General features: G+C 33.0%; 1 protein-coding gene across 5 annotated transcripts in view; it reads left to right on the top strand.

The window, feature by feature from the left end:
- LOC150104220 (3',5'-cyclic-AMP phosphodiesterase 4C-like) overlaps window positions 1–19,426 on the top strand; it is a 360,345-nt gene that overhangs the window by 288,356 nt on the left and 52,563 nt on the right. For 4 of the 5 annotated variants that reach the window (XM_090396234.1, XM_090396235.1, XM_090396231.1 and 1 more), the window contains exons 2-3: window positions 15,143–15,322; window positions 16,676–16,717. In XM_090396234.1, coding sequence (XP_090252360.1) covers window positions 15,143–15,322; window positions 16,676–16,717 — 222 coding nt within the window. The remainder of the gene's footprint in view (window positions 1–15,142; window positions 15,323–16,675; window positions 16,718–19,426) is intronic. The other variant, XM_090396233.1, reaches the window with a different exon arrangement.

Below are 19,426 nucleotides of genomic sequence, written 5' to 3'. Positions count from 1 at the left end.
TTGTGAAACAAGAACAACACAGTTGAAAGAAAATAAATCTGCGTGCAATGGGTTTCAGATCCAGATGAACGGCCGAAGCAACTAAAACGGCTACGACGCGTCTTATTTCTTATTTTATTTATTTATCTTTTTTATTTATTGCTAACTTCCAATTTCTTCAACTCAGTTTATCTGTTTTCCAGGAAGAAAGGAAACCCGTGCCTCCTCTGTATGCGATCGAAAAATAGGCATTCTACCGACTGTGCTTCTAAGGCGCACGTTATTAAATGATTCTAAATGACACGCCCTTTTGATCATTTTAATATAATGTAGTAGCGTATAATTTTGTGTCGTTTCTACTTTGAATAAGTTTTGGAATTTTTTAAACTTAATCAAGGATTTAGGCTGGTTATGGCCAGTTTCGACCTTAGAGGCCAATGGCCTCTCTTCAATGGACCACTTGATCTTGAAATCGAATATAAATAATACTAAATGCGAGCAAATGAAAGTCCCAAATTTTATTGAACAGGAAAAAAATATTGGATGATGTTGAAATTAAAGAAATAATCAAAAGAAACACACCACACTTGGTTAAACAGTAAAATATTAGAAAATATTAATACTTAATAATAGAAAAGTCAGATAATTGTGGAAATACTTTTGATATGATTATACCAAATATAATCTAATGTGTTGATGGCAAATTTAGTATGCTATACGTTTACAACGGAACGTTATAAATCTATAGCATATTAGAATCGTAGTGGGCGCAATGTTTTTTTTTTATTTATTTATTTTGACATAATCCGGAAGTCCTGCTCTTGAGACCCAACATGGAACTTTTTCAAGCCACTTCAGGCTTCCAGTAAACGGGATGGTGGTTTCACACTGGGATATAAATTTCCTCTTCCACTTAAAGACAGTCACAAACTGTTGATTAGAGCGCGGATGTGCTAACCATTGGGCCAACAAGGCGGCTAAACGATAGAATTTCTAAATTTTAGAACCTAAATAATTATGTAAAATCTGAATGGAGATAACATCAGCTTGACCACTCTGACCTTTTTCCTTATTCATTGCCGTGATAAAAACTATACAGCAACTTCTCAATAACACGATAGTGCAACTATAACATTATACGGCAAATACGATTTTCTTATTTCATGTAATTTGACTAGCAGATGTAATTTAGACAAATTGCAGATGTGACCGAAAATTGAAATCTGTTCAACCAGAGTAGTTGTATGCGAGCCTTAAGCAGGTGTTTGTAATATGCATAATTGCTAAACTTTCTTAAAAACCATCTAACATGCTACCTTCCTTAACATTTACCAAATATCACTTTTACTTTTCTTAAATTCTTCTTGTAGTTTATTTCTTTATCACACTGTATTATAAATAATGGCAGATACAATATTTTAATTCAAATTCTCAGATGATGGAGAATAGAAGGTTAGAAAAGACTATTTTTCTAAATGTCTTCGAGAAGATCGAAAGAAAGGAGAATTTAAGAAAGTACTTGCATTATTCACCCAACCGCCATTTGTCACTTCCACTTTCTGCACTTACTGACCGTCTAAGTCGGAGCACGCCTTATGCCTAAGTCGGCTATCGCAGGAACCTTAGATCATGTCATTGAGGGTGTCCATTGATGGCACGTTTTCAGGTGATTCAGCGTTTTTTCTTTAAGCAGCACAACCTCTCTTGAAAGCAAACGATAAGAATGTGCCAAGTTTTGTGAAGTAAAGGCTGCTGAAAAATCTCTGCATTAGTTAAACATTTCAGGTTTTTATCTTAATAATCAATTCTTTAGCTAACGGCGACATTTTGGTGGATCTGATAGCAAACATTAATATTAATAGATTTGGCATTGCAACTGACGTCAAACACGAAAACATTTGACAGCTTCTAGCTATGGTAATAAACGAAGTGTGTGTGTGTGGCGGGGAACTGTTGAACAAAATGTTAAGATTGAAAAGTATTATTAGTACTTATTTATTGATATTAATGTTTTCAAGAATAATTTTCCTTCTGCCTCGATAATTATTAGTACTTCGACCGTACACGATGGCTTATAATTACAACATATTTATTAGCATGTTGTCTTTCAAAATCTGAAATAATTTCCATTCATAGCTGGGTTAAAATATTTACTTGGGATGCAAACAAATCGTGGTTTGATTAATAGCATTATTCATTGACTAAATAGACACTAACATTAGAACATTTATAACAATAAATCTTCACAGATTAAGTAAAGTGAGTTTCTTCTTTCTCCAAGTTTTAGTAGATAAGATTTTCTTAGACTTCGTCAATAAATATTGTCTGTTCTCTTTTCCATTTTATAAGACTAAGAAAAGTTTTAATCATGATTCAATTTTGAACTCAATGGTGTATTTTTCTGAGCATTTTTCAGCTCTGTTTTTAAAGTGAAAAATTCAAGAAAATAAATTTGCATAAGTTCCGTTTGCTCAACTTTATACAATTTTCTCAATACGTAATATTTGTTTCTTACTTCTTAACTAGTAGAATTTCATCTTATTAGAGGAATCCTACACATCGGATTTATCACTTCTTTTTTTCCTTTGAAAAAGATGAAATATTCCTGAAATTATCTTCTTAACCCGTCTCTTTCTTAAAGTGGATAGTTTCTTGATTAGGAGTCACGGCGAATTAATGCAACCGACATATTATTCCTCTGCTAAGCTCCGTAAAGTCAAGTATTTATGGCAGTAGATCTGTGTTCATTGGGCCAGTTCTGAGGGACGAAAAATGTGTTAGGATAACTCGCCATTTGATTTGAAAAATCTGATGAAGGCACCTCACCTTATAGACGGAATTCGAATCGGAGTTTTTTACATAGTTTTAACCATAAGGCTCGTCTATACCAACTGAATTATGGAAGCTCATGCTTATACCATAGTAACTAGCAAATAGGCTATCGTTTTCATCTTTCGTTATGACATTATCACCTTCTTTTATTGGAAGCCTGAAGTGGAAAAAGTACTGTGGTCTAGTTGATTCTCAGAGGTTACCTAACCCTTATCCCAACCAGCTGAAAATATTTTGTCTCCATTTGTGATTTAAATATACCGATCATTAAAATAACAGTTTTTTTTTTGTTATTACGTTGTTCGCAAAATATCATACTCTTGTATTTCAATAAAATTGTTAAAATAATATTTAATTTTTATAATGACAAATTTTGAACCATGTATTAAGAAAGCAAACGTAGTATGTTCGAATATTGAAGAATATTCAAGACTCAACGGAAAGTAAGAATGTTAACTGACTTGAGTTCCCAAAAAGTGATCAGAACATCGCTAGGTCTAGGTTTTTTAAGTAATTATTTCTGTTAGAGCATATAGTCTTTGTTTTATTTTATGCATTTCATTTTTATTTAACGTATTTCAATATCGTGTAAATAATCTTCACTTTTCTAATCACAGCAGCGTTAAAACGATCACAAGTGTTATTTTCCACATTATGACACATGTGGTATGCCCACACTATCTATTACTTCGACTAGTTACGTGGCCTGCTTCTTCAGGATGGAGGTAATTTAACAATATACTTAAGAATATCAAATATGGGTACATTTTCAGTAGGTAAAAACCGTTTCAAGCTACAGGTAAAACACCACACTGAGACTTCATAGATACAATGTCAAATGCGAGAGTCACTGTTGATTTTGGATGAGTTATTGGGTTTTATTTCTGTTAAGTTAGACTGTATTTTAAGATCAGACCATCCATTGTTCAGTATTCAGATTGATTTCGATTGCACTACTTTAATCGAATTATTTTCAACTCTTCTTTGAATGTAACTGTTATATAAAATGTTTATTTTGGTTTGCTATCAAATAACGTGTTTTTGCAGACTGTGAAAAGCTAAACCAGATTTGTGTTATGTGTGCGAACATATTAAAGATACGTCTTTAGTATGTTCGCCCATTCGGATTCCCCACGAGGCAGAAAACCATCGCAATTTTATTTTTTTATTTTTTCAAAACCCGGCATCACGCCTACGTTCGAATGAAATTGCTGACTCAAGATAAGTTCCACACTAAAATTTTCCCACACACTTGTTGAAATTTTAGATGTGTTTTTTGTCCATAATCAGTTCTGGTTAGTTAACAAAACAGAGAAAGAAAGGGTAGGTGGAGCAAATATCTTTCAGATGCTAACCTTAAAGAAAGTATTTATTATATTGACTGGCATAAAATTAACATTAACTGTAGACGATAGCTTGAACTGACTTCAAAAATGTAATAGCAAAATTTCTGAGAACAACAAAGATCCTGATTTCAAAAGTACTTGAAAATATTCAAAAAAAAAAAAAAAAAAATTAAGTCGTAATATGAGTATGAAGGTTCTGGAATGTTCATTTTATGCACTCTCACTTAGAATTTTAACTCCAGGCTATTGATGGAGTGAGCGAATAGCAGTTTGCTGCAAGATTTCATCAGAATCTAAATGAGATGAGGAACGATAATGTCAGTAATTTGCATGAATATTAAACTACTGTTGATTAAAAAAGGGGAAAATTACTAGTGCATTGCATAATAAAGGAAAAACCAACCACAAAACAGTTAAAAGAATTCGGGATTTCAAACAAAAGTTTATTTTTATATAAAAGTATCCCTTTATTTTCTTCCATTTTGAAATGGAAGAAAATAAAGGGATACTTAATTTTATAAAATAATATTAAGTTATTAGATTAAAATAGATTTTCATGAAACGGTCCTTTTCTTGGTTTGTGAGAAATCCCTACTTGTTCCAAAAATAAATAAATATATATAAAATAGTTTTGGAAGACGTAAATCGAATTAGTTGTCCTAATTTAAACTCATCCGAAAGATTTCGATTTTAGAGATCTACCTAATCTGTGTTTCTTTATTTTTATATAATGTTAATGGCTAGTTCCATATAAATTCGCGTAACAATAATTTGACTGGTTCAATAGTTTCCAGTCTTTGCGACGCTGTTAGCTTTGCTGCTAAGATACTGCTTGCTTTTTCGTCTCTATTCTACTACGCAGTACTTTATCTGTTTCGTTATGTATATTATAAATTCTAAAATAGTCAATAATTGGCATTTTAAAATAGTGATTTCCCAACCTGCATAGTGTGGCAAGATTTCTAGAGAATTTTTATTTCTCGAACTACACGATAATATTATGTAGATATTTTGAGAATGTAAAACATTTCTCTACTTCACGAACTCGAGTTTGGAAAATGGAATTCATAATCTAATAAACTGGCCAAAGAGTATTTGCTTGAAGATAAAAACTTTGCTGAAGGCAAGCTGTTCTGACAAGGTAATGCTGTCTAGTAGGAAGAGAATCGAATTGTTTCTTCAAGTGTCGAAAGGTATTTTTCAGTTTCAGGGATTTAGGGAAATATTCAATCGAATAATCGAACAATGAAAAAAAGTCCTTGGTTTCCCCATAGTACTAATGTACTATAAGTATATACAACCTTTCATGGGTGGGCGTGTAAATATAAAAAAAATATTAAATTTTCTCCTTTTGCCTAAGTTGAAATATTTATCATTGGTATCAAGATATTATCCTTTTGTATAACAACACGAACAAGACAGCGCAATGGGAAAGTCTTTAGGCATTTTGCGCATCTTTACATTAAGAAAATCTTAAATTTCTTCCAAGAGTGCAAACTCTGGGTGAGAATTGATGCGTTTTACTGTTAATAAGCTGAGTAAATATATATTTCGTTTTAGAAAAGGATGTGTATAATGGAAATGATATCAGTAAAGATTGTAGACATGCATCATTTTTCTTCTCTCTCTCTCTCTCTCTTTGTCCCGAGGATATTGCAGCATTTTCCTTTCGGGTGGAAAGACCTGGGTGCAAATCCCATTTGGATGCGACGAAGATTTTATAAGGATTTCTTCGGTTAAAATGTGAATTGGCTAGTTTTATAGTGGTTGGTTTATTTGGATTTACGACCTAAGTAACTCAAGCTATGATGCCAGTGTATTTGTTAACCGCGTGTGTTCTAATGGTTGGTTTGTCTGCTTTGCGGGAGGAAAACCGTATGAGATCGGCTAACTTGCCTACAGCTGAAAAGCCCTGATAGAGATTCTTCGAGTCCTCGACGGGATTCGAACCCAGGTGTTTCCAACCAAAGGATATCCCCTGCAAGAATGCTGGGTTTCTTACCTTTTGTAACGGAGATTCCATAGCTTAGTATCGACGATGCCTTTTGATTGAAAATACCTAGTTTCTTATCCCGTCTATGATACGAAGAATCTTTATAAGGGCTTTTTCAAATGAAGATGAATTAGCCTTTCCATATGGATGCAGAAGACTTTTTTTTTTAACCTGCAAAACGGATAAACCGGCCATAAAATATACTAGCTCATTACTTTAGTTCCTGCCCAATCCCGGAACAACAATTACGCAAAATACAAGTGGGTACAGCAGTCGAGTGAACACATGTCTTTAACAACCATGATATACTAAGGCTTCATAGCGCCTTAATAGCTTCGTTCGTAGTTTCAAACAACCTAATACTCTAATTCATTGGCTTGTAAAGAATATATGTAAGTTATTGGGAAGACGCGAGGTTTCCTTTGTGACGTTAGATGTAGAAAAAGAATGTAACATTTTCATTTTAGTCACTGACTATTGTTTTCTAGACGATACCAAGTTGGTTGACCTTTGGCTCAGGTAAGTAATCATGGAATTAAACATAATCGATCGATGTAGAACAACTGCTGTGTGTTCTGTCACACATTCTCCCCGCGTTCACTTACAAGTTACAGACTGTTGTACTCTGTCTTCAGCGATGATGGAATGTAGAGACTCTAAAGATTTCAAATTTACAAAAAATAAATGCATAAATGAAATAAAAAAATAAAATAAAAACCGCCGGATCTAAAAGCATGCTTGAGAAATAAATTGATCGCGTTTTAAGTTACGTCATGTACCACCAAAATTTATTCCACAAGAAATGAGAGAATAGATTTTTTTTACGTGCGTTTCCTCTGATAGGGCCATTTTGAGGAATAATATGTGTTAGTTAAGAATGAGTATGTCTGTAGTAATCGCAAACAGAAGAGATTCGTTATGATCTTCCATAACGTATTTTTGAATTTCATTATTTTAAGTTGAAAAGCTAATTTTTCTATGTGAATCCTACCCTCGAAAAGCTGTAACCATAAAATCCATTAGTGCAGTGGATTGAGGTAAAGTTTACATAATCTGTAAAACCTTGTGGTCTACATAAAATATGTAATTTTTTCAAACTACTTCAAGTCTCCTGTTAATGTGGTGATCTCACACCTGGCGATAAAATTCATCTATCTAAAGATATTCACAAACAATTATGCCCGCAGTAGCATTTTAACATGCATTCTATTCTGTGAAGAATTGGTACGCTAAGTTATTCGACAAACTGACCCACATTATACATCATTTCATAGATCCAATGAACAAAAAATAGGAATATAGTAGAACATCAGTCATACATTGACTGGCGTAGTAATGATAATATTAATTACCTTACGACAACAATTAATCATTTTTCCTTCAGGAAACTTCCAGTATAATAATTGTGATATATTCCTAATTTATTTATTTCAGTAAGGCTATTATGAGCGAGTACAGCCAATAAAAAAATTGAAATTTAAATTCTTCCACTAACTTTTAAAATCGGTAGGATTTTTTCCCCTTCATGGAAAGAAATAAGGCCTTACGTCCAGTAATTTTATGACGCCAAACCTTCCTAAATTTGAAGATATCTATTATAAAATAGGGTATCATTTATTATACATGGCATTTTATCAATACACATTTTTCAATTGTCAAAAAATACTGTTTGTTCATACAACGTAATGACTTCAGTAATCATAAACTAAATGTAAACCTCAAGTGTATATAGCAATTGGTGCAACTCAGTCTGAGAATAAAAATAGTTGAGTGTAAATGGAATCTCGTTGCTTAAATGTGGACTGTATCGAAGTGTCAACTTCTTCCTTGTTTGATTATAAGCGAGATGCTGTAATTTAGGCTTTCGTGAGAATTGTTAAACAGATGATTGGTATTTGCTGGTATCTGTGAAACTCATAATGTTCATCGATAACTTCAAAATAAATTACGTGATTGGTCTACCCATATCACGAATCTTCTGACAAAGCATTTACTCGGGGAATGGTACCGACTGTACGAATATAAACAGTTGTTGATTTGTCGATGAACTGGCTAGCTATCAACAACACGTGACGAAACTTAACGAAGAGACGCAAACAAGCATTCCCCATCCGTCACCAGTCGCTTTTTGTTTTTTAGTGTTATTTCGACTGCTGACATTTAAATAAGATCTCTCACAAACTTGATATTATATCTGTCCACATAAAATGTAGTTTAAGTTATATTTTTTTTCTTCACTTTCCTTAATACGTTTTTATATATGCCATTCCATACATATATTATTATCTAAGCACTTGACCCCTGTTTACTTCGTCTCATATTAATCTGCATAATAATGGGTTATTTATTAACTCAAGCGTTTTAACAATAGTCCACTTGTAACACTGCTTTCAAATATCAAGGAAAGGATTTTCTTTAAATAGGAATAGCATGATTTAGGAAGAAATGTCGCCATTTATTTCAGGAATCAAGTTTATTTTTTTAAAATACGCACCGTGTATCATAACGCCATCTATGATGAACAGGGATAATATATGTTTCTTTCTGTAATAACAGTTTTGTTTTTTACTGTATTTTTCTCGGATTTGTACTTGGAAATGCTATTCTCCAGTATAACTATTACTTATGGCCCCTTAAATCCTGAATTCCCAGAATTTAGAGACACTAAACTCAGTTCATGGGTACTTAGTTTAGTCGTAATTCCATTAAAGCCATACGTTCATTTTATTACTACAACTGTTGCATTTTCTTTCGCTATTTTCCGCTTCGAAGTGGAAGTTTTCTTATGTCAGAATGACTAATCCGTTTTACAGCAATGCGTTATGCTTTTCTCTTTTTATTAGTCCAGAAATGGCAAATTATTAACTTTCATTTCATCTCATAAACACTGGAAAAAGATAACATAAATGTGTTATTCTTCAATCACCTGCGATTTCACATCAGGTGAAATACTTTTAATACTTTTCGAATTCTGATATCTAACTGTTTTTCATATTAGCCTAATGTCTTTCTAGAGAAATTTAATGCGAATTTTTTCCATTAATTGTGACCTGTTATTATCCGCGGATAATAATAGGTCACAACTTAGAATTCAAGAAAGTAATGTACATAATATTTTTGCTTTTCTCTATCTTCTTTTCTTCTCTCTTAAACTGAGAATGGTACAAAAGTTGATGTAGGTTACTAGGACAGTACAGGATTCATTTTTACTGTATATATATTCTACATGTACTTCTCTAGCTGTCGGGAATTCCGATGAAACTCTCCAAGTAGGCAGTGAAGAGATGGAAAATTCCGAATTTAAAAAGGTTGAATTTTGATACGAAGAACTAATCGCTAAAGTGCATAATGTAGTAAGAAAAAAGTATCAAACTTGTTAATTACCCGAGGAAGTACAAATTTCTTATTGCAGCTTGCATGCCAAAATGAACATTAAGTAAATGTAAATGCTGGTATATCTGCTTCATGATGCACAACATTTCATAAAGAATATCCGCAACATATATATATATATATATATATATATATATATATATATATATATATATATATATATATATATATATATACTTGGCCTGGATGTGATTTCTTCCCCAAGAGACACCTAAACGGAAACATTTTTGGGTCTTGACAATAAGAAAAATGTGCAAGTGAGCTTTTAGTGATAATGAAAACTGCATTTGAAGGATGCTTCGATAGTGTGATAAGAACATAAAACGTATATGAATATGAAAAAAGGAATAATATGCGTACGGTCATGGATATATCAACTTGCAAAGTGCAGATGACACTGAGTTTACATACTTCATTCTTATTCCTAAGGGATCTGAAACGTGAAAATGCCAAAGAAGCAAGCCTACCTACTGTTAGTATATGTTGTACCAATGTTTTTGACGTGTTAGTTGTGGAAATTTTAAGAAAACGCTTTTGAGAACTGATTCAATATATAATTTTATGCCTACACTGATATATACATCAGTGTAAACATCTGGTAGTATGCCGAAGGAAGTCCCTCTGGAGGACTAAATATTACCAAGGAAAGAGATATTCACACTTTCGGCATAGAAAATAAAACATGTCATGTCTTTGTGGGTACTACCATCTAGATTTATGGAAAGGTTTAAGTATCTAAAAAATATATTTATATTGAAAACAAGATTTTTTTCTCTTAGTTCTAATAATTTGAATTATGCTCTGAAGTCGCTTCGGATATTATGATGCCTGTGCCTTGACATTTCTTTCTTTCAAAAGTATTGCTTTAAAACTATTAGACTAAATTAGACAGTTTTGAAGACATTAGACAGAATTGAAGCCAACTGAATTTTCCAGATTATGCAGAGAAATCTTACTGCTACTAATTCGTGAGACTGATTGGAGAGTAGTGTGGTGATAGGCGAGGAATATTTTCTAGTTGTTGATTTCATGAGAGAGACTTCACATCTGATCAAATTTCACGAAAATTATGAAAATATTTGTCACTTCATATTCCATCCCCTTTTCATTATTTATGGGAGTGATAAACCATCAGTAAACGAATATGCATGGTTTAAATTATAGCTATAGTGGCCGCCATTAACAAAGTGGGACGTACTACTTTTCTCAATGTATCTAGTCTGACTTTTTCCACAGTGAAACCCATAATTTTCTCTCCTTGATCTTTTTTATATCATCAAAATGTCTATCCCGTATTCTTATTCATTTCTTTTCTCAATCATATCCCACCTCTGCAAGTTGCTGTATTTTCTCGATTCTAACTTTTCTAGTAGTGAAATCATCTTCCATACTGGTTTTCTTTCGATTTTAGCTGGTTCTCCATCAACGAGCTGAAGCTGCAGAAAAATATATTTTTCAGACATTTTAAGTTATTCTTGTCTGACAATGATGATTCCTTCAGAGATGGAACTCGAAGAACCGACGAGACAAAATATGGAAGAGGGACCAGTTATCATCTTCCATCGAAACTGATTACAAATCATATTTGCGAAGGCCTGTACATAATGATAATCTTATGTGTATATCAGAACGTTATCGATGGTTATAGCAACTGAAATGATGGAATTGTCTTTTTCCAGTGGTAAAGACGTACTCCCACATTATTGAAACATCTGAAATATATTTCCAACAGGATGGCTAAATGTGTCATATTCCCCTCTCTCTAAAAAAATAATATTAGCCGGATATTATTTTTTAACACACAACTCACAGAATTCAGACCGAGCGCACTAATACCTCTGCCTTCGTCGATAATATTAAGGTAAATCAAGCGATTCAAAGTAAGTTGTTAGAAAAAGACGGAAAACATTTGTCCTTGAGGCTTCGCAATTTTACATGTAGATATGGTTGACTTAGAGCAGTATTATGTCATTTCGGTTATTTATAAAATATTTGCCCTGATACTTAAACTTCGCACCAAAGTGCTTTTAAACTTTGACATCTGTTGGTCAAGGTTCTTTCTTGTCTATGTCATAACTAAGAGGTTATTTCGTATGTCTGTGATATTAATACTTTCCTATATCGAATTAAGTACAAATATCTTTTTTTTTTACCTGGAAAAGATTAGCCACTAAAGGACCGAGTTGGGTGCAAAGTACATGGCTTACATGCTTTAAATGGAGAAAGTGCATAGTTTAATATAGCCCACTAGAAAAATTCTTTGTGGAATGCGTTGACAGACTCCTGACATTCTTTTAATCTTATCATTGGAAGCCCTAGTCTAGTCTAACGATTGCTTCACATTGCACTTTCTTTCATTTTAACTGAATATCAAAAATTATTGTCAGCTAACACCAATATATCTAACCCTTCAACTGTTTTAAAAATAAAAGGAAGTTAATTAGCATTACTATAGACCTTAAATTTATGAGAGCATATTTATTTTTGCTGATATCATTCATCCGAATGGCTATTGAAATAACAGAAATTTCCAAAAATAAAAAATAAAAATAAAAAGCCGCATTAACAGCTCTTGGGGGGGGGATATGCATAAGTAAAGAGAGAAATCATATGTAGAGCTGCCAACATGATCAGATTTCTGTATGGCAAAAAGTTCCGGTCAGTTCCTTGACATGACCTTCGCTCGGTACATGGACATACTTTTGTTTCTTGTTCAAGACGTACTGATTTCTTCTTTGCAGTGATAATAGCCTTGGTTCACAGTAAAACAAATTCACGAACACTTTTTGCAGTTATGTAGATGAGTGTAATGTACAAAAATCGACTTCTGTATTATGTATACATCGATATCAGAATCAAACCCTTTACATAAGAATTTTCGTTTCCTTATTATTTATTTTTTAAATTGCCATGGTTATTTCTACCTAAGTCAGTAAATTGCTTTTTAGTCAATAAGAGGAAATTTTATTTAGGATAATGGTAATACGACTCTGCTAACCATATGTATGCATGCATGTACAGTAATCCATACTTTGATATTGGTTTGGTGATATACACCCATTACACTCTGTACTTAAATTTCTTTTCCTCGCTATCTTAGTTTCAAAGAAAATGATATAGTCGGTCCGAATACCATGTCCTTGTTAGATCCACAGTAATCGATTCTGGAATTCGATCATATTATGCCTTACTGATAATAAAGTAACGTCCCATTGTCCAAAGCTGTTCTGTTCGTTTTCAAGTTATATTTTCAGCTGAATCACACATATTTTCCTAAAACTATAAACAGCAATCTATCTTAGTTTCATTGATCTGCACATTCAATTAAAAGTTTATCTGCTATGTAAATCACTTACATTTAGCTATGTGATATTAATATTCTCAGATTTTATCAAAAATATGAGAATATTAATAGTAATTATGCTGAAATTTAGATTTATTGCTACTGCAAGTAAACGATAATTATTCTTTTCAATTTCTTATTTTCAATATGGTTTGTAAAAGGATCGAATGATTTGTATGTTTTAATGCAATTGAATATTACTCTAGTCATAGATAAAATTTAAACTTAGATCTCTTTTTCAGGCAAGGAACTCGAAAATGGCGAATCCATTGACACATCTTTAATGCGCACATTAAAGTGGAAAGGACTTGTCAAAATTATTAATGAAAAAAAAAGATAGTTTTTACCTGATCTATTACTGACAATGATAATCATGAAAAGCCGACTTCGGAGAATCCAGAAGCCTTGACATAAAACCCGTACGTTAATATACAACTATGATCACATTCACATCGTATATGACCGCTCTGGCTATTCGACGTGCTATCATTGAGCATGCCATTTATCCTGGGAAATGGATTAACATAAGCTTCGATGGCATTTGGACAAGACGATCTCTTCTAATGTGTAACAGTAATTTGCTCATGAGACGTGTTTATTTCTCCACTTATCTGTCACTCTGTAGCATATCAACTACTCGAAACGTCTCGTAGTGAATGTCATTGTGTGTTCATGTGCAGACTGTGATCTTTTCACTGCGGATTCGGTTTCTGTCGTTGTGCAGTATTTGCAATACCTTTCGTAATGCACATCTTTCTTTTCAGTTACAAACTGTAACTTACTTGATAGGAAGGGAGTGCTACTGACCGACTTTCTCGGTGATCTCCCTCTGACTAGTCCGTAATTAAAAACGACAAAACAAATACAGAATAAGGAATTCGCAGTTCAGTTCAAGGAGCACCATTAAATACGGGTCAGCGAACATAGCTGTAGCTTTTGACATACTCGTCTAACTTTTTCCAAGTACCACTGTTCGATAAAACGTTTTGAATACCATAATTTGTCACAGACATCTTTAGTCCTCACGTAAAGAAATACCGAATTCTGAACTTCAATTTCTGCATATAAAACAGGTGTTAAATGCGCGCCACCTGATATATATATTTAGTAATATGCGCAATTTTGAAATACAATAGTTTTTATTCTTAGATTTAAGAGTAAAACAAGAGCCAATTAATGTCATATATTTTAGTAGTATGTTTCGAAATAAAATGAAAAATTAGTTACATATTTGATTGCATAAATAACAGATTATTTTAGAATAAAGTTATTGATGGGAATTTACTAACAATTATGTATTACTAACATGATATCCTGTACTCCCAGTCAAGGCACATCTCATGAAATGATTCGAAATTCCAATAATTTCTCTCTGCCTTAGAGTTCGGTGCAACTTGGTATTTAGGATAATTATTAAAATTTGTCGCATCACGTAAGTTTTCATTTTATTCGGGACTTCTTAATGTCACAAATTAGCCAAGCATAATTGTCTACAATACAAATGTCCAAAAGTAGTTCAGTTGTTGTGATTAATGAATACCATCATTATGAGAACTGCTATTGGAAAGCATTTTTTAAAATTATTGTTAACTATATATCCTTGTTTAATCATGAAAATTTTTAACATTTTGTTTGTCTTATTAAACTATGTTAGCATATCTATCAATTTCGAGACGGCGTTATTTTGGTGCACTGTTGAGAGGTGTATGCCTGGAACTGCCTCTTGCTTGTAAGGTGGTTCAAGACTAGTAGATCCTTCGGTTTTTTTCATGCAACACTGAATTTTTATTTCCTCACTCCAAATAATAGCATAAGAAATATGACTAATACTCATGACTGTGAGTTATAATACTAAATTATCTTCACAGGAAAATGAGAATATATATACGATACTGTGCATGATACCTAAAAGTTCACCATAGTTGGGTTAGAAACTTTTTTTTTCTTTTGTCGTACGAGATGAATAGTTCGGATGTTCAGGAATAAAAAGTTCGTCTACAAAACGGAATTCTCATCAAGGTTATTTAAATGAAGAACAGATGTCTCGAGACTGTGCAATGGAGATTTCTTTCACAAGACGAATAAAACAAACATGACATTTGTGCCAAAGAAATATTTCTAAAGTATTCGGCACTTTTTTGACATTCATTGTACAACGTTCTTTATTTTAATAGAAATGTTACAGCACACTTGACATATCTATGATTAATTCTTCATATACGATGACTTTACACGTGCGTTCATTTATTATTTTAGCTTTGATGTCGAAGATGGATCGCCTCAAACACGTCAACTGTTGGATACATCAAGTCCGTCAGCTGGCCTTCTGGTGCACAGTTTCCCACAGAGAAGGGAGTCTTTCCTTTACCGGTCAGATAATGACTTCGAGTTATCTCCTAAATCAGCATCCAGACACTCCTCCCTCGGCAGCGAGTCGTAAGTATTCGATCTTCCTATAAAAATATTTGAATATTATAATAAATTCATTAAATGTCTTGTTCACCAGTAAATTTATTTTAAAGCAGTCATATTTTATATTAAAATAACCTTTGTAAGCTTCCATGTAATTGAGAAATGACATCTGAAATAGTTTTCAGAATATAAAAGTAATATTAAAAATCCAGAAATTATATCTTGACGTATTGTAATGAACATTTGAAATGAAAGGTCATTTCTTAACGTGTTTTGATATTTTCCGGCTGGAGACAACATAGTTGTAAAACATAGCGTCTTCTCTGCCTGCAAATGGCAACTGGCCTCAGCATACGAAAAGAAATGTTTGTAACGTCAGATCACAAACTGGTGATGCGAGTAGTTAAAATACGAAAAATGTCAATGATGCAGAAACGTCTGGTCGGCTGTAAAATTTCAACTACTCTGTACAGCATTGGTGTCATTCAGAACAGTAGGCGTAGAATTAAGGACAGTGATGATCTTATAAGAAGGTAGAAGCATTATAGGTGCAATAAACTTTACCGTGGATCACATTGCTAAGTATGCTCTTAGCGCTATCCGATTAATAGGGATCAATTAGATTGCATCATCAAAGGAGATTAGGACAACAAAGAAATCATTTCGGTAAATGTTTCTATCCATGGCCGTAATATTGGTATCGAATTGTATCGCAACAGGTTTCAAAATGTATGTGCTGCTCATCGAAAAGCAACTTTATTTTCTACGACTGACGTTCCTCGCATGACAACGCCCATCAGCACGCAGCCAATGGATAGCTATGAGCGGGAAATCTTCCACTGTTTGCGTAGGTTGCGTGTCCATGCACGTTTTCTTTTTCGTCATAGGACGTTTGACTTAATATCATTGGCGCACTAAGTCACTTTCATATTACTTGGGATAGACGGTGACATTTTCGCAACATCATGTTTTTTGACCACTAATTATGTATTAGCGCGCAAATATTCACTGCAGGTCGAGTAACAAAGTAATGGTTTGGCCATTACTTTGGCCATATTATTAAACTGGCCAGAATTTTTCAATTTATCCTCTTACTCATGTATACTGATAAAATTATTCGTATATTTTACAAGCTTCGTAGTAATTCTGATTTCTGTGTACATTACACGTTTTGCATGATATGAACGGGTGTATTTCTTAGTTTTTCACTGTCCAAACTAGAAAAATAAGTGACCTGAATAAATACTAATTTAGTACAATATTCAGATTACCTACGCATATTAGGTTAGATGCAGTTAAATATTTAAAAATTAAGGTATAATTAAGAGAATATTTATTAATACTTAATTGTATATGATATTGACTATTTCCTTCCAGATACACGGCTATGAGAAAAGGATGTCAGCCAGTTGTTCCAAGGTAAATAAGTTAACCTTACAAGCGTGGAGGCCACTAACTGCAAACCTCCTTGCATGCATTCCATGCGAATACGCTAACACATCAAATTCCACACTAGTTTTACCATTAGTTTGCCTTGTTGCATTTTAGGTTTCGATCCCGTATGACCCATTTTGAAGCATGTCCCTTTCTCCTAAAAATATAATTAGTATATTTTGGCCTCTAGTTGAAAGAAGCATGTTCGACTGCTTGAGAGTCTAATTATTGAACTTTTTATCGGTCTTTATGCTAATGGTTCATTAACTGAAGTGTTCAGCTTTACACGGCATAATTATAAAACATATTCCATATTTTAATTAGATAAGGGAAGTATTACTGCATACCTCCAATCCTGGAGTTATTTTGTTAGAAATAAAGCAACAGTGTGGCCATGCTGAATTATATAGCTTCCTGCATCAGTCTAGATGATATCGGAAACATGAATGCTTCCTGAATGGTTAACCAGAATACCATGGTTGGTCCTGTGGATAATATCTCCACTTTCCAGTCTACAAGCTGCAAGTTAGAATTCTCTTATGTGAATGTTTCTTTTGTGAAGTCTTTAGGTAATATATGTTTCTCATTTCCTTGCTTAATGAATTCGTGAAGGAATTAGAAAAACAAACAAATGTTTATGTAGAAAGTCCGCGTAAGATTTCCCAATTTTCCAGCTCATAATTCATAGTCCATCCACCTTACTCCTGTGTTACACGATTGCAACTAATCGTTGTGATTTTTTTTAAGTCACTTCGGATTTCTGATGAGCCCCTGTGATCACACACATATGTCACTGGGAGGTGGTATGAAAGCTATTCTGAGTTTAGTACATTGTACTAGTTTTAATATGACGCTTGGGTAATTATAATTAATAATCAAGTGAAGCAAGACAATTTTATTCTTAGATTGAATACAAGTGAATAAAATTGCATTTTATTCAGAATTAAAAAAAACCACAGCACGACATACGTTAATGAATTCCTCTTCAATTCATTACCTCGTCTGCATTAAAACAATTTAATTCTTGGCAGATTGTTGGGCTTGAGAAGAGGGAAACCACGGCTGCTGGTACCTCATGCCGTGTTTATAACTATGGCTTGCATCTAGCTTAACACTAAATTGGAACTATCTGTAAGAAAATCATACAAAGTTCGCATATGGGAAATAAATATTTCACAGTAATTTTCAAATGACATATTTTTTTTTAATTATGTTAAGATGTTATTATGCTATATTAGCAAGGGTCCTTCAACAACCTGCATCAATTCATATTAATAGCATTTTAGAACTGAGTTAAGATCCAGATAACCTGTTGGCAGTAATATAAATACTGTTAACAGTAGATTGTATGCAATTTATCTTATAAACAGCCAATTAAGTTATGTATTAAATGTAACAGCAATAATAAATAATTTAAGATATTCATTTCTTGTTAAAAAAAGTTTTAAAGAATCTAATTTCAAAACATATTAGTTTGAATTAGAATTGGAAAAGGTGGGAAAATGTTTGACTAAACTTAGACACGATAAGAAAAAGGATCAGAACAAGAACAGGCAGGAAAATACTGAATGTGATAATCATAATATTATTATTAACAACAAAGTAAGTCAGTTAAAATCAAAGAAGAAATAGGATATGGTATGGTGACTCAATCTTCAAATTTGTGCTTGACGAGGGAGTGGCCACTTCTAGTTTCCCGAGGGAAACCACGGTTGCTGGTATCTCATGCCGTGTTTATAACTATGGCTTGCATCTAACTTACACTTAATCCCTCGGTGATTTATCTTTTTTTTTTTTCTCGTTTATTTTGCGCTCTCGTTTTCCAGTCTTGACGTTGCATAATAATATTACGCAAGGAGAAAATCAACTCCCGATTTATAAATAAGAAGGAAGCAGTATTAAATGATTGTCAGAATTATTTCGATCTTAGTTCTCATATGCTGAAATGAAATTGGCTAAAAGCTCGAAAAAGTTTCGTTTGTGAGCAAAGTATAACGTAATTCATCTGATCAAATTAGAATCTTTTATAATTTCCTACATAATTTTATGTTATGCACTCTCATTTTAAATCAATCTGTGAAAATTGTACTGTCCAATTACATTTTTGACACAAGGGGGAAAAAATTCAAAATCTGATGGCGACGAACTTTAATTTACATAAATTACAGAAGCATCTAATTAATAGTTGGAAGTTGAACAAGTAAGTTTTTGAACCAGCAGTAATCCTATTGCTATGTGTGTATTTTGGAATGGAACAAATTTGTTCTACAGTGGATTGAAGATCATATCCGGAATAAATGAGAATGAAAAAGAATCATAATATTCACATTAAACCGTAACTTTATTTTTCACCATGGGAGGATTTTTAATTTTTCTGAAGTCAGAAACCGCAGTTTGATATGTTACAATATGATAGTCTTAGTTCCTTGCATTGGCTGCTGGCTGCCATAGTGTGATTCAGCTGAAGTTTCTATTACGGGGATAAATCGACAAATGAAAATATTTATTATATGTGGAAAACTTATAATTAGGTAAACACCGTTGTTCAAAATATCATATTTCAGCCGGCAACAACTGCCACACTTGAAACGTGAAAAAAATTAAAAAGCCTTATGCTTATTACTTAATGTACCTTGAAGTACATTAAGTAATATACTTCAAGGTACATTAAGAATTTTAATTAAGTACATTAAA

This window comes from Typopeltis vanoorti, chromosome 8, assembly GCF_054136105.1.
Source record: "Typopeltis vanoorti isolate ZY-2024b chromosome 8, IOZ_Tvanoo_1.0, whole genome shotgun sequence".
NCBI classification, from domain to species: Eukaryota; Metazoa; Arthropoda; class Arachnida; order Uropygi; family Thelyphonidae; genus Typopeltis; species Typopeltis vanoorti.
This window is presented reverse-complemented; position numbering and strand designations above follow the sequence as displayed.